The sequence below is a fragment of the Dama dama genome, chromosome 31 (assembly GCF_033118175.1).
Source record: "Dama dama isolate Ldn47 chromosome 31, ASM3311817v1, whole genome shotgun sequence".
NCBI classification, from domain to species: Eukaryota; Metazoa; Chordata; class Mammalia; order Artiodactyla; family Cervidae; genus Dama; species Dama dama.
In genome coordinates, this window is record NC_083711.1 from 40,675,825 (window position 1) to 40,692,740 (window position 16,916).

Below are 16,916 nucleotides of genomic sequence, written 5' to 3' on the forward strand. Positions count from 1 at the left end.
TAGGTTTTGATATGTACAGAATTGCAAGATGGAACTGAAAAGTGATGCCCTTTGAATATACTGGTTTTGTATAACAATACTAAGATTCTCTCATCTCCAGACTCCCTTCATACAAAGACACATTGAACTCCAGCTTTTGTGAACATGAGGTGTAAAAACTTGGAGGCTTTCAGCAGGCTTGGGATTTGCCTGGTAAGCCGAATGACATGAAATAGTTTCTGATGTATAAACTGACACTTAATACTTTGTAGGTCTACTGTACTATCGTACAGGAGGTGGTGAACAAAACCATCCCAAAGAGAAAGAAAAGCAAGAAGACAAAGTGATTATTTGAGGAAGCTTTACAAACAGCAGAAGAATGAAGAGAAGCAAAAAGCAAGGAAGAGGGAAAGATACATCCAATTAAACAGAGTTCCAAGGAATAGCTAGGAAAGACAAGAAGGCCTTCTTAATTGAACAGTGCTTAATTGTAGAAGAAAACAACAAAAGGGGAAAGACTAGAGATCTCTTCAGGCAAATTGGAAACATCAAGGGAGCATTTCATCCAAAGAGGGGCACAATAAAGGATATAAATGGTAGAGACCCAGTAGATGCTGAAGAGATCAGAAGAAATGGAAAGAATATGAAGAAGAACTGTATAAAAAATAGAACTTAATGAACTGGATAACTTCGATAGTGTGGTTAGTCACCCAGAGCCAGACATTCTGGAGTTCTAAGTGGGCCTTAAGAAGTACTGGTGTTAATAAATTCCAGCAGATGAAATTCCAGCAGATGAAATTCCAGCAGAACTATTCAGATCCCTAAAGGAGGATGCCATCAAGGTTTTTCATTTATTGTGTCAGCAAATCTGGAAGACCCAGCAGTGGCCACAGAACTGGAAAAGGTCAGTCTTCATCCCAATTCCCAAGAATGGTAGTACCAAAGAATGTGCTAACCATAAGACAATCGCACTCATTGCTCATGCTGGTAAGGTCATGCAGGCTAGGCTTCAGCATTATGCAAACTAACAACTTTAGATATCCAAGCTGGATTTAGAAAAGGAAGAGGAGCTAGAGATCAAATAGTCAACATTTGTTGGGTTTGGAAAAGGAAGAGGAGCTAGAGATCAAATTGTCAACATTTGCCGGATTATAAAGAAAGCAAGGGAAATTCAGAAAAATATCTACCTCTGTTTCATCAACTACACTAAAGCCTTTGTGTGGATACTGACAAACTGTGGAAAGCTCTTAGAGAAATGGGAATACCAGATCATCTTAACTGTCTTCTGAGAAATCTGTATGCAGGTCAAGAAGCAACAGATAGAACCTTGTATGGAACAACTGATTGGTTCAAGATTGAGACAGGAGTACGACAGGGCTGTCTGCTGACACCCTGTTTGTTTAACCTATACGCTGAGCACATCATGAGAAATGCCAAACTGGAATCAAGATAGGCGGGAGAAATATCAACAACCTCAGATATACAGATGATACCACTCTAATGGCAGAAAATGAAGAGGAACTAAAGAGCCTCATGGTGAGGGTGAAGAGGAGGAGTGAAAGAGCCAGCTTAGGACTGAATTTTAAAAAATCTAAGGTCATGGCATCTGCCCCCATTACTTCATGGCAAATAAAAGAGGAAAAAGCGAAACCAGTGACAGATTTCCTCTTCTTGGACTCTAAAATCACTGCAGACGGTGACTGCAGGCATGAAATCAGAAGACGATTGCTTCTTGGCAGGAAAGCGATGACAAACCTAGACAGTGTGTTGAAAAGCAGAGACTTTACTCTGCTGACAAAGGTCTGTATAGTCAAGGCTCTGGTCTTCCCAGTGATCACATATGGTTTTGAGAGCTGTACCGTAAAGAAGGCAGAACGCCAAAGAATTGATGCCTTCTAACTGTTGTGCTGGAGAAGCCTCCTGAAGGTGCCTTGGACAGCGAGGAGTCAAACCAGTCAATTTTAAGGGAGATCAACCCTGAATATTCTCTGGAAGGATTGATGCTGAAACTGAGGCTCCAGTATTTTGGTCATCTGATGAGCACAAACGACTTATTGGAAAAGTCCTTGATACTGGGAAAGATTGAGGGCCGAAGGAGAAGAGAGCATCATGGGATTAGATGGCTGGACAGCATCGTGGATGTCATGAACATGAACCTGGGCAAGCTCTGGGAGATGGTGAGGGGTAGGAAAGCCTGGGGTGCTGCAGTCCATGGGGTCTCAAAGGGTAGAACGCGACTGGGCAACTGAACAACAACAACAACACTTTGTAAGTCAGGGGGAAATTGAGCTGGATGTATGACTACAAGTGATTTTGTTTATGATTTTGAGAAGGGTATATGTAATTTTGCTTATGCATGTTTCTAGTACAGTGCCCTCTCTGCTCCTTCGACTGGTGGGTGGTGTTCCGACTTTGACAAGCTATACATTTCCTAAAAGTACCCCACAAAGAGAATTTTCTTTTGGACTTACCCCCTGCCTTCCTTCCTTCATCCTTTTTAGTATATGTGATAGATCAGAAAAAAGGAAGCATTTTCATTTTTATTTGGAGAGCATCTTTATTTTTTTTAAACTCCTGAATTTGTTCATTGTTGTTTAGTCACTAAGTGGTGTCCGACTCTGCAACCCCATGGACTGCAGCCCACCAGGCTTCCTTGTCCTTCAGTATCTCCTGGAGTTTGCTCCAACTCATGTCCATTGAGTTGGTGATGCCATGCAACCATCTCATCCTCTGTCACCCCTTTTTCCTCCTGCCTTCATTCTTTCCCAGCCTCAGAGTCTCTTCCAGTGAGTCAGCTCTTTACATCATGTGGGCAAAGTATTGCAGCTTCAGCTTCAGTATCAGTCCTTCCAGTGATGGACACTGAAAGTTTTCCACTGTCCAACTAATCCTCCTGTCTCTGGTCTATGTGACATGCCACGACTTTACCTCTGTGATTCTTTTTCTTCTGTATACCAATATAGTTGAGCTTTTCTCTATTTTAACATCAACCAGACTTCCCGTAAAGATGACATTTTTCAACTGTACTTAACTCTTCAGAGTCAAGTTCCTTGAAGTCAGGCTGATGGTAATGGTTCCTTTTCACACACATTACTCTTTCAGAGCTGGGTTCTCAAACAAGTCTTCAGTGAACTCAAGAATTTGTTCTCAGTCAAAACTCTTGGAATCCTTTTATAATTTAATTCTGTTCAGTGCCACTCAATATTATTTTTTGGACTTATATAAATAAGTTTCCTTTCACATTTGCTTCTTTTTTCACTCCTGTCTTCATCTCCTCCTCTTCTCTTCTTCAGCCTCCTCCCTCTTCCTTCCAAATGTAAGTCACTCAGAGGATCTTATATATTAAGGTCTGCAATCTTTCCTTCTTTAATTCCTAACATTATCTTTATTCTTCATTTTCCAGAATACTTTCTTCATTTTGCCATGTGTTGTCAGTTTTGTTTTATATCTGCACCTGACTTACTCGCTCTTCTTTCAGGCTCCATGTGTGCATGCATGCTAAGAAGCTTTAGTCGTGTCTGACTCTGTGTGATCCCATGGACTATTGCCTGCCAAGCTCATCTGTCCATGGGATTCCCTAGGCAAGAATACTGGAGTGGGTTGTCATGCCCGCCTCCAAGGGATCTTCCCAACCCAGTGATCAAACTCAAGTTTCTTATGTCTCCTGCATTAGAAGGAGGGTTCTTTTTTAAAATTAATTTATTTTTTTGTTGAAGGATAATTGAAAGAGGAGAGTGAAAAAGTGCGCTTAAAGCTTAACATTCAGAAAACTAAGATCATGGCCTCGTCCCATCACTTCATGGCAAATAGATGGGGAGACAGTGGAAACAGTGTCAGACTATATTTTTGGGCTCCAAAATCACTGCAGATGGTGACTGCAGCCATGAAATTAAAAGACACATACTCCTTGGAAGGAAAGTTATGACCAGCCTAGATAGCATATTAAAAAGAAGAGACATTACTTTGCCAACAAAAGTCCGTCTGGTCAAGGCTATGGTTTTTCCAGTAGTCATGTATGGATGTGAGAGTTGGACTGTGAAGAAAGCTGAGTGCCGAAAAATTGATGCTTTTGAACTGTGGTGTTAGAGAAGACTCTTGAGAGTCCCTTGGACTGCAAGGAGATCCAACCAGTCCATCCTAAAGGAGATCAGTCCTGGGTGTTCATTAGAAGGACTGATGCTGAAGCTGAAACTCCAGTACTTTGGCCACCTCATGCAAAGAGTTGACTCATTGGAAAAGACCCTGATGCTGGGAGGGATTGGGGGCAGGAGGAGAAGGGGATGACAGAGGATGAGATGGTTGGATGGCATCACTGACTCGATGGGCAGGAGTTTGAGTAAACTCTGGGAGTTGGTGATGGACAGGGAGGCCTGGTGTGCTGCGATTCATGGGGTCGCAAGGAGTTGGACACGACTGAGCGACTGAACTGAACTGAACTGAATTGCTTTACAGAATTTTGCTGTTTCCTGTCAAACCTCACAGTGAATCAGCCATAGGTAAACATATATCCCCTCCCTCTTGAACCTCCCTCCCATCTCCCTCCCCATCCCACCCCTCTAGGTGGATACAGAGCCCCTGTTTGAGTTTCCTGAAGAAGGTGGGTTCTTTACCACCAGCGCCACCTTGGAAGCCCCTTTACTAAAGCCTTAGTAATCTTTATGCTTTCATACCTATCATACTGGCTTTAAAGTAGTTCATTGAATTCAATTCCCTCTTCTTGCTTCTCTGCCATTAAACATTTCAGGAAAGCTATTCATGTGTGTGTCCCCATGGTGCTTTTCTGAATGGACTGCACAGAGATATTTCCTAGAATGTAATGACCATTTGAATCCTGTGGGTGGGAATGGATGAATCCTAGCAAACTGTCTTGACTCACGCCGTGTCCAGTAATCCACTCTCTGCCTCTCCTTTTCAGTCTCTCCCATTTTCATACCAGGTTTAGATTTGTTGCACCCCATGCTCTTGTCATGGGGGGAGAGGGTAGGTAGGACACTTTTAGTCTGTTAAAATATGTAAGGTTGATGTTTTAACATTGTTCCTGAGGAAATCTTTCTGAAATTATAACCAAAAAAAATAATTATAATTATATAATTATTATATATAATTATATATAATATATAAATATATAATATATAAAATTATATAATAATTATAATAAAAATAATAAACCATATAGAAGCATGAAAATTAATGTATTTTTACAGAGCTTATTATTCTGTAGCCTCTTGAACATATCTCATGTGGCCAACCTAGGCTGCCTTAGTTACACGCTGACACACCAGACTGGTCTTTCTTGAACTTGTCTGAGAGATGGAGACAAAGGATAGATAGTGTTGCATGCAGCTTTGTGGCAGTGATATTTGACTTCTGGATGAACTCCTGTCGAGCTCATGGGTAGACTCCACTAACAGGTCCCTAAGTTTGAGTGACAGCTTGATTGAAGGTGAAAAATGGCAGAATTTGGTCACAGTTTTTTATGGAATAGAGAACTGCAGAAATAGTAGCAATTATACTTAATTATATTTATTTTTAATAAATAAATAAATTTATTTATTTATTCTAGTGCACTATGTTCTGTGCCCTAGAACATAGTCTCCTCTGGATTACTTTTCTTCATAGGGAATGAAGGTGGCATATATCCTACAAAATTGCCTGCCGAGAGAGTTGCTCTAAGAATCATTGAAATAGCCAGTTTTAGTGTTCATGAAACTTTTCTTGGTAAAAGGCACTTTCAAAAACAAAAATATGTAGATTGGTGACCATGAATGATAAAAGGAGTTCAGAGAAGGTAGCCTTGAAGTATAAATCTGAGAGATTTTCTCATGGGTTTACATATGGGAGAAGATGAAAGCTGAACGTCTGAGCTCAAAAGGTGGAAATGTCATGTACTCAGGGCAGGCTAGTGATAAGCCTCAGATTACAGAGGTTTCTTCTGAAGTCTTCTGCACATCTGAGCCTTCTGTACATGCATTTGTTTCCCAAAAGAGGATTATCCTTTTTGACTGATCGATCCTCACTCAGAATTTGGTGCATTAGTACTTGACTTCCACAACATTCTCTAAATTCAAATCTCTTGGATTGTAAAAATTTTAACACAGGCCTTGAGAGTTTGGCAGGCAGGAGTCAATTTGGTTTAAACAGACCAAACAATTGAACAGATTAAAAACCAATGCTAGGTTACTTCAGGCCAGAAACTAAAATAAAGATTAGATGTTACATATTCTAAGTATTAACTCAAGTGGAAATTTTTAGAAAATTAATCTATACACACAGCAAGAATACTGAATATTTTTAATGCTAAACACATCTTCACCAATTTTTAAGGCATCTATGCAATATGTTTTTATTATATAAGTTTCCTGGAGAGAGAATTTATTTCTCTTTTGATGGTTTACTGAGGAAACAAAGCATTTGCCTCATTGTACTCTTTTTGTTTTGGAGGGTCTTACATTTGAGAGGTTGGCTCATGGATCTATTTTTGTTTTATATCAATTCTTTTGTCTATCAGTTCATGAACATCTTGTTCCTAAACACTCATCTGCAGATAAACTTGCTGAGATTGGTGGTAGTAGTATATTGATAAAAGGGTTTACCACAATTTGTTAATCCATTCACCTGCTAATGACCATTAGGTTATTTCCAGTTTGGAATATTAAACTAAAGCTTCAGTGAGCATATTTCTGTAAGTCTTTTCATGGAGTATGCTTGCTTTTTGGGTAAATCCTAGAGGTAGACCGGCTGGATTATATGATACATGGATATTTTGCTTTTTTTTTAAAAAAAAGAAGTCAGTCTTTTCCCAAACTTCTTGATTTATTACATACTTTAGCCAGCAGTGTATGAGAGTTCCATTTTCTCTACCTCCTTAATAGAGTTGGCTTAGTATGGCCATCTTTTAAAATATTAGCTGTTCTAATAGGTATATAATTGTCTCTCATATAGTTTCAGTTTGCATTTCCTAATGAATAATAATGTTGAATATCTTTTCATGTGGTTATTTCCCATTCACATATCATCTTTGGAAAGCTGTCCAAATATTTTGCTCAGTTTTTATTGGATTGTTTGCTTTCTTAAGCTCTCTCTATAAACTCTTAATAACAATAATTGCAAATATTTTCCCCAAGTTTATGATTTGTCTTTTTATTTTCTTAATAGTGTCTTATAAATAGCAGAAGCTTTTAATTTTGTGAAATTCAATTTATTCACTTTTTCTTTTATTAATTTTACTTTTGGTGACACATTTAAAAATCTATGCCAAAATCACAAAGATTTTCTCCTGTGACTTTTTTTTCCCAGAGCTTTTGTAGTTTTAGGTTTTACGTTAGATCTATGATCCCTTTATGAATTGATTTTTGTGTGTAATGTAAGGTATGAACCAAAGTTTATGTTTTGCAGTTGTATACACCTAATTATTACAATGTCATTAGAAAGTGTTATTCTCCGCTGGATTACCTTTACACTTTTTTCAAAAATCAGCTATCAATATATGTGTGGGTCTATTTCTGGACTTTCTATTCTCTTCCCTTGATCCATTTGTCTACCTTTATGCCAATACCAGACAGTTTTGACTATTGTTGCTTTTTTAATGTCTTGAAATCAGTTAATGTTGTCCTACCAACTTTCTTCTTTTTCAAAGTTATTTTGTGTATTCTAGCTCCTTTGCATTTCAACTCTTTACCTTAGGTTTTGATAGTGTTAACATCTTACATAATCATGGCATATTTATCAAAAAAACAAATTTAACATTGGTACATTATTATTAACTGAACAGGTTTTAATATAATAGAACTGCACCAGTTTTTTTCTTTAGTATCTTCTTTCTGACCCAGGATCCAGGCCAGTATACCAAGTTGCCTTTAATCACTATATTCAGATTTCTTCAGTATGTGATAATTCCTCTGTCTTTCCTTGTTTTTCTTGACTTTGGAACATTTGAAGACTGTTGGTGAAATATTTTGCAGAATTTTCCTCAATTTGGACTTGTCAAGTGTCTTTTCATGATAAGATTGAGTTCATGGATTTTGAAAAGTGTATTATCTTTTTGGCATATTTTTTAGATTTGACCTGATAAAATTTTGTTTGGAAATCTTACATCTATGTGAAGAATAGTGGTCTGAAGTTTTTAAAAATCTAATAATGTTTTTGTTTGAATTTGGTATCAGGTAATAGCTAACTTGCAGAATGAGTTGGGAAAAAATTGTTCCGTTTTAATTTTCTGGAAGAGTGTTTGCAGAATTGGTATTCTTCTTCTTAAATGTTTTGTGGAATGCACCGTGAAGCCACCAGGGTCTTGTGTTTTCTTCGTGGTAAAGCTTTAAGATCCAATTCAATTTATCTAGTAGATACAGGGATCTTCAGGTTTTCCATTTATTCTTGAGTGAGCTTTGGCAATTTTCATCTTTCAAGAAATATGCCCCTTTCCTCTGAGTTATCTAGTATATTGGTGTAATATTATTCACAGAAATATCTTCTTATCTTTTTAGATATCTGCAGAGTCCATAATGGGCTTCCCTGGTGGCTCAGAGGGTAAAGAATCCACCTGTGATGCAGGAGACCTGGGTTTGATCCCTTGGTTGGAAAGATCCCCTGAAGGAGAGCATGGCAACCCACTCCAGTATTCTTGCCTGGAGAATCCGCATGGACAGAGGAACCTGGCGGCCTACAGTCCATGGGGTCGCAAAGAGTCGGACTCGACTAAGCATAGTACAGGGTCCATAGTAATGCCAGCTCTCTCATTCCTGATATTTGTATTTTATGTCATTGTCTTCCCCTGATATATCTGGTTAAATACTTTCTATTTCATTGATCTCACAAAACCAGTTTTTTATATTCTTGCTTTTCTTGTTTCTATCTTATTTAGTTTCCAATCTCTATAATTTTCTTTCTTCTACTTAATTAAATAAGAAGTTTCCCTGAAAAAGGAAATGGCTACCCACTCCAGTGTTTTTGCCTGGAGAATTCCATGTAGAGAGGAGCCTGGCGGGCTACAATCCATGCAGTCACAAAGAGTCGGACACGACTGAGCAACGAACACTTTCAGTGATAGTGGATATTCACTTTTGGTGATAGTGGATATGCTTGTCTGTTATCAGTCTATAATGGGAATAGCTCATATTTCAGTGCCAACTGAATGATTTGATTTTGATTTCAGTTGGAGGTTTTTTTCATTAATTAGTTTTTTCTTAGTAGTTTACTGAGTTTTCTCAGAAATGGACATTGATTATATAAAATTACTTTTGAACACATATTGAGTTTTTTGTGAATTATGAGCATGACAAATTAAATGTTTCCTAATGATAAATCATTACATAGTTTGAATGAGATGAAGTTGGTGCTAGCAGAGTATTATGTTATTGAAATGTCAAATGTTTTATTTTATTTTGGAGTTTTGCATATGGTATGTGTTATTACTTTTAGTTTTGAACTATTTTTGTTATGTTTTAATATCAGATTTACATATAGCAGTTTCATGGAACAAATTTATAATATTTCTATGTTCATTATACTCTGACAAAGTTTGTATAACATTATAAATATATCTTCATTGAAAGCTGGAAAGGACTCAACTGAAAGAAGAATTTGAGCAAGAATTATTTGAGAATTAATTCTTTCATAAGTCATAATTATTTTTTCCCATCTTTATAGCTTCATTCAAATCTCCACAATGTCTTGAATTGTATTTAATGTTTGTGTGCTTTAGTTAAAGCATGTTCTTTGAAACAGGAATCTTATCTGCTGAGTAGGTTTGAAAGTGGAAAAAATTCAGAAATGTAATTTTTCTGTCTTAAATTTTTCTTTGTCTTAAATTCTTGTTAGTTCCATTTGTTTTGAATTTCTTTATTCTTTTCCATATGATAGCAGGATTTCCACACTGCATTCTTCTCCTCCCCACTTTTTTTTAAAGTTTCATTGCATCTGGGTGCCAGAACTTGGTTCATCCTTTAATGGTTCACTTTTCAGTGAAATTTTGTGTCAGATGTGTCTTTTCAAATTAGCGTCAGGTTATGTATTCTTAAACCTTGTATTGAAGTTAGGAAACAGGGAAAAATACACATAGAGTAAATGTTAGAGCTCAATTATCACAAAGTGAATTCACCTACACTGTCAGCATCCAGGCCAACAAACAGAACATTATCACCACCCCACAAGCCTTGTGTGCCCTTGTAATCTCCACTTGCCCCAGATGTATTATTATCTTGACTATGAGTACATAGTTAGTATGAACTGATTTTGTACTTTTATACATAAAATTACAAATGAGTTTTTGTGCATATACTTTTCAATCAGTATTTTTTATGTGATATTCATTCATGTAGTTCTATGATGTTAGATTTTCTGTTAATTTTCATTGTTGTTTGGTGTTTTATTGAATGAATATATCACAATTTACTTATATATTCTATTATTGGTTGAAAGTTAATTCTAGTTTGAAGCTATTAGGAATAATACTCCATGAATATCCTAGTATATGTATTTTGGTGCCAATATTCATGCATTGCATGCCTCTTGAGATGTATCTAAGAGTGGAATATAATATATACATATGTATGTATGCATATATATATAATATACTAATTAAGCTATGTAATCACCAGTTATTAGCTTTGTAAGTTTTCATATTATTTTAGTCACATTCTGATAATGTGTAGTAGTATCTCTCTGTAGTTTAAATATGTGTTTGACTGGTTTCTAACAATCCTGAACATCTTTTCATATTGCATTAGTATTTGGATATCCTCTTTTGTGAAGTGCTCATTCCATGTTTTGCCTGTCATTCTAACTGCACTGCTTATCTTATCTTAGTAACTTGCAGAAATTGTAATGAGTCTCTTTTTCAGATATATGCATTCAGATATATGCAAATATTTATTTTTCCCATTCTTTGATGGCATTTCTTGATGACTGAGAATTTTTGATTTTAGTTTATCAGTTTTTAATGGTTATAGCTTTCTATGTTTTAAGAAATCTTTCCATACATCAAGGTCATGGTGTTACTCTATATTACTATATAGATGTTTTTTAGAATGTGATATATATGCAGTAGGGTGTGCTGTTCCCTCCCCTCTTTAAAGTATTGATGTTAAGACACAACACACAAAATCCAGCAATAACAAGTAACTTAGTTGTTACTGTTCATGCATGTTGCATGCTCAGTGGTGTCCAACATTTTGGGACCCTATGGACTGTAGTTTACCAGGCTCCTCTGTCTGTAGGATTTTCCAGGCAAAAATATTGGAATGGGTTGCCATGTCCTTCTTCAGGGGATCTTCCACACTCAGGCATCAAACTCATATATCCTGCATTGGCAGGCAGATTCTTGACTGCTGAGCCACCAGGAAGCCCTATTCATGCAGGCAGAGCAAAATGAAGAAGTTCTTTGGGTGAGGAGTAACTGTCTCTCACCAGCAAGAGTTTGCTTTTGGATTTGTGGCAGAGGAAAGGGAAGAGAGTGACAAAGGTTATGGGGGAAAGATAAATAAACATAAATATATTAGTTTAGATGAGATATGCCTAGAGAATAAGTGGAATTGAATAGAAAAAAGAGTATAAGAAATAGTGGAATTGAATAGAAAAAAAGGTGAATTAGTATATGAAAGAGATAAAATCAACAGATACTGGTATCTAGATGGTTTTGGAAGGTGAATCTGTCCAGGATAATTTCAAAGATTTTGAATTAGATGACTAGTTTAGGGACCAAGATAGAAGATGCAGAAAAGATGATTTCTTTACAAGGAGCAATAACTTTATTGATTCTTATATGTTGGTGTTTGAATTGTTTTGGAGATTTTGAGGTAGAGTGGGACATGACTGAGTGACTAAGCATGCACACTCGCATATAAGAAGAACTTCCATTTTACTTTAAGAGTCTATTATTTCATGCAATAAATTTATCTCAATTTTTTTAACTAAAGCAATCATTGAAAGAATACCCCAAATAGCTATTACCTATTACTGAGCATCTCCTATATCTTGGGGACTGTTATACATTTTAGGTATATTATTTAGTCTTTAGTCCAATAAATTAAACATTATATTTACCTATTTTACATGTGAGCAGCTGAATGTTTAGAAAATTTTACTCAAAAGTTACACACAGAGTAGTTCTTTTGTCACCATAAATTGTTTGAGAAAATTAATATCCCTATCAGGCCCTCTCTGAAACCTCTTCACTGTTTTGTTAACAGGTGTCATTTCCTTAAGAGGAAAAAACTCTAGGAAGCTAAAGAGAAGACAGAGAAGAATCTCAATTGGTGACACTTTTTTTCCAACCTCATTTACACCTCAATTTTGAGACACCTATAATATTTAGGAATTAACAGAAAGGTTACAAGACAGATGTTTGACCCTTCTTAAATTATTTGTTTAGAAGTATTTGTTGTCCATGGAATCCAGCTAAAAGACTGTCAGTTACCGAAACATCCCTGCAAGCCAACTGCTTTCAGAAAGACCTCTATGACTAGCACAAGATGGTGCCCCTAGCATATTATGATCAACACTTTGTGCCCTTAGAATACTCTTACCAACTGGCCGCAACCAGCTCATCAGCACGTCAATACACAGATGAAAAATTAAATCAACCCAATAACCAATCTGTGGTCAGAGTACAATCCCATAGTAATAACCTTGTAGTGCCTCCACCAAACTCTAGCCAGAAGGTACAGAGATGCTCAGAATTGCCCTCTGTCATGTCTCAGGACACAATTACAGGGGACTGCTATAACAGGGTTCTAAAATCACCATTATCTCACGCCAAACGTCAGGCCACACCTTCACTACACCTCCAGCGGAGAACTCCCTTGTGGCCTAATAAGAAAGCCCTGAGCTCGCCTTTGTCCCACCCTAAACCTCAGAACACATCTTCATTTGACCTCATTAAGACATTGTCACCAGAGCCCAGTCAAACAGACTGGAGCTCACAGTTATCCTTTCCTAAACCTCAGAATACATCTTCCCTAGATCTTTTCTGGACATCACCTCCACTGAAGTCTATTCGAAGAGTGTCAAGTTCATCACTATATGTCAATCATCAAGAAACTCCTTCCCCAGACTACCTATGGACATCATCATCTTTGGAACCTAATCAAAGAGCCTTTAGTTCAGCATTACCCCAGTCCAAGCCTCAGAAAGCTTCTTCATTGGACAGCCTGTGGTCATCTTTATTAGAGCGCAATCAAAGATGCTTGAGCTCACCTTCTCTCAACTCTACATCTCAAATAAATGACTTGTTTCAGACATCACCTGAAGCCCAGCATTTGGAGCCCAGTCAAATGACTCTGAGCTCATCATTACCTGACCCCAGACTTCAGACACCACCTGTATTGAGGTCCAATTCCAGTGTTCTGAGATTACCACTGTCCAATTCAAAACCAAGAAAGTCACCTTTACCACACTCTGTCCACCAGTCAAAGAGTTTGCCGTTGTTCCAGCCCAAAACACTTGATCATGACTTCAGGACCCCGAGCTCAGCAATGTGTCACTCCAGATTGCAGGACACCACTTCACCAAGTGACAAACACAAAGCCAGAGATCTTTCCTCACCTCATCCCAAACCAAATGTCTCAGGTCAATCGTTATTCAGCTCCAGGCACTCCATGAGGAGCATAGCTGCTTTAACACTGGGCTCCAGACTCCAGCGAAAAAGCAGTTTCGGTCATTGTGAAGAGACGGGACCCAGTAAAGAAATTCCATGGACTTTAGATTACACTCAACCCTGCATTGTTAAAGGTGGAACTGTCCCCAGTGATGTGGTAAATAAAATCGTCAATTCTCTCTCCAAGACCAGAATCCAGAGGGATCTCTGTAGGCAGATTCTCTTTCGAAGGATGAGGGGAAGACCAAACCCTCGTCCTGGCCCCCGCCTTTCATCAAGTTATATGGTTTGCTTGGCCTGTGCTTCCTGCGTCAGATCTCATTGCAGCCATCTTACAGGAAGGAAGGACCCCCACGCCGCCACACTCTTTGTCATCCCAACTCCTGAACTCACTCGTGAGAAGGAGATAACGGTGAAACTAGTTTTTATCCTTTCCCTACCAGAGACTACTTTTTTGCTCCCTGTGAAAGAAAATCAGCCTGATGAAGCCCCTGAAGACAATCTTGAAGGAATGGAGAAGATATCAAACATTTTCCCTACCTCGGAATCTGATATCACTCTGGGAGCTAATGAGAAGAAGACCTGGCTGACAGTAGCCCCCGAAAAGCAAGCTGTAAGCCAACAGCCCCAGGCTGTAGACTGGCTGCTCTATGTGAAGAAAAACAGCAGCCCTCAGTTCCAGTCCGTACTCCCGTCCTCTTCCTCCTCCACGTCTTTGTCCTCCTCATCCTCTTCATCTTCCTCCTCCTCTTCCTTTTCCACCATAGCCCCCTTACCCCCTCCTCCTCCCCCAAAAGAGTCTGCCGTCTCAGACTGTGTGGTCACTAAGTTACTTAGTTACCACCGGTTGCCTCCAGGGGTCTCCTGGCTTGAGTTTATATGTAGTAAAAATCACCAGCCACTTCCTGGAAAACCACGTCCAAGTCAGTCACCATCTCCCAAAGCAAGGCCTATGAGGAATAGCACCACAGTTAAAAGGAGAAAGGGGCCCAAGACAGTGTTCAAAATTTTCCAGACAAAGTTTCAAAATGAGAGAAATCTTGATTAAATTAACTTTTTGTTTCTTTGAAGGCAGTTGACCTCTTAGTTCTTTGACATTAGTTTGATTTCCTATCATGCTTATTAAAATTCTTAGTATTAACTAAGTGTGCCTCTGTATTTCAGCTGATAAAGCAATTAGTTAAGGGGAACTATTACTTTTAAGTCTATTTGAAGAGTCTTAAATAATAGACTTATTAATAGTCTTAAATAATAGACTAATAACAGTCTTAAATAATAGACTATGAACTTCTAGAAGCCCAAAATGGAATCCTGTGTTTTTAACCATGTGCCTGGCTTACAGTAGCCACTAGAAATAAATGAATTAATAATAATTGACCACAGACCATAAATATCTTATTTGTCTTGCCTTGAACAGTATCCAACTCACTGTTATCCTCCTTCCTCATAAGGCATAATAGTGATGATATCCTTAAAACAACTTATGCTAATCTGGTTCCCTATCTCTAAAGAAAATTAAGATCATGTTTAACAGTTAATACATATAGGAAGGAATTTTTTCAGTCATGTGTTCCTAGAGAAAATTCTATGGTAAGATCCCACACTCTTAAATGCAACAATTTATTCAACCTTAGCAAATCTCAGAAAAGAATAACCAACTGGTACAGATAACCCTACCTCATGCCAACCGTACCAGTATTTAAATTATAGGCTGTAAAGTCACCTGCTCATCACTTCTACTTATACAAAATAAATGAGTTAATAAAAATGTTTAAAAAATTGTTTCTGTTCCACTGGGTCTACTAGTAGCGGGAAGAAAAGGGAATTGTCTTACCTACTACCTTAAATAATTATACCTATCCGAAAGAGCTAGAATTAGTTTCTCTTGCATACACTGATGACTCACAATTCTACCTCTCCAACTCTACTTCTTTCTAATCACTAGATTGCATATCATACATTCCAACTGGAACATTGTGCAGGCATCTTAAACTCAACATAACCAACCCAGAATTTATCATCTTTACCTTTACACTTGGCATCTACACATTACAGTCCTTTGTCCTCTGTGTTCCCTGTTTTAGTGGATGTTCCACCATCTGTCATGGAGTCTGTTTTCTCATTGCCCGCCCTCCTCCAAGTCCATGAGTTCCATGACCTTATTCTCTATAGAATCTAGCTTTTTTCTCCAGCCCTATTGCCACTATTCTAGTTGTGGTCACAGATTTGTCAGCTGGATTACTGAAATAACTCCTAAACATGCATTTTAACTTTTGAGCGTATTTCTGAGATCAAAGTTGATGATACCATTTCACTGTTGGTAACCCTTTTTCATTGCCCATTGTTCTCTTAGGAAAGTCTTAATTCCTTCTGTGATTGAGTCATGATAATTTTCAAGACTGATTTCTTTCTCTTTTCCAGTCTCAGCCACATTAATTTCTCTACAGTGGGAAGCAAGCCTCCTACATTTCCAAATCAACAATTCTGGTGTCCAGAATGATCTTTCCATTTATACATTTTTGCTCTACAGAGCTCTAAAATCTTCTGGGAAACCTTTTCCTGATCCACTTACAACTGAAGGGTTTAGTTGGCTTTCTTATTACCATGAAACTTTATTTTTACTCTTTATACTGATCTTCACCATAATATAAACCAATCGTTTCTTGTCTGTCTTCACTCACTAGAATGAAAACTTATTGTTCACCATTTTATGTCTGTTTTTTATGTAGTCCTTGAAATACAGTATATTCCCTAAAATATGTATTAAGATTGAGTTAATGCTAGTGAAGCTCTTCATCTTTTTAAAATTCTCTGAAATAAGTAATGCTTCATCTATTTGCTTTTTCCCATACTAGTATTGAATTGTTTTTTGTACCTTTTGTCTTGGTGAGAACATATATAAAAATATTATAGTAGTCATCTTTGTCTTATTTCTTATATTAAAAGTGTTCCTTTCTAGTATTTCAGTATTAAATATGATGTTGCATAGCTGACCAGTGATGATGAGGAAGAACTTAGGTGTGTGATAATGTGTTCAAGGATTTCTCCATCCTCTTTAGAAAATCCTTGATATGTGCTTAATTCACCCTGAGCATCTGTTTTGATGACACACATCACTTGTATAATACGTTCTCTACTAAACTGAATTTTATGTGTGGAGATCCTGTGTCTATCATGTTTACTACTAACCTCTTTGGACCTAACGAAACCTGGCATATACTAAGATTTCAATAAATATTTATGAAATTAAATCAAGGAGTTCAACTGATTTTTATTTGTTGATGTAATTTACATGTTTGTTTCCATTGTTTATCTTATTCTCTAATCTTTATGCCTCATTGTAATT

At 37.4% G+C, this 16,916-nt stretch overlaps 1 protein-coding gene across 2 annotated transcripts in view; it reads left to right on the forward strand.

The window, feature by feature from the left end:
• Positions 1–16,205, forward strand: part of CSNKA2IP (casein kinase 2 subunit alpha' interacting protein) — a 219,299-nt gene extending 203,094 nt beyond the window's left edge. The window contains exons 1-2 of one of the 2 annotated variants that reach the window (XM_061133907.1): positions 1,773–2,247; positions 12,165–16,205. In XM_061133907.1, coding sequence (XP_060989890.1) covers positions 12,447–14,618 — 2,172 coding nt within the window. In that variant the 5' untranslated portion in view covers positions 1,773–2,247; positions 12,165–12,446 and the 3' untranslated portion in view covers positions 14,619–16,205. Of the gene's footprint in view, positions 1–1,772; positions 2,248–12,164 lie in introns of those variants that run through there. The other variant, XM_061133908.1, reaches the window with a different exon arrangement.
• Positions 16,206–16,916: the final 711 nt, after the last annotated feature.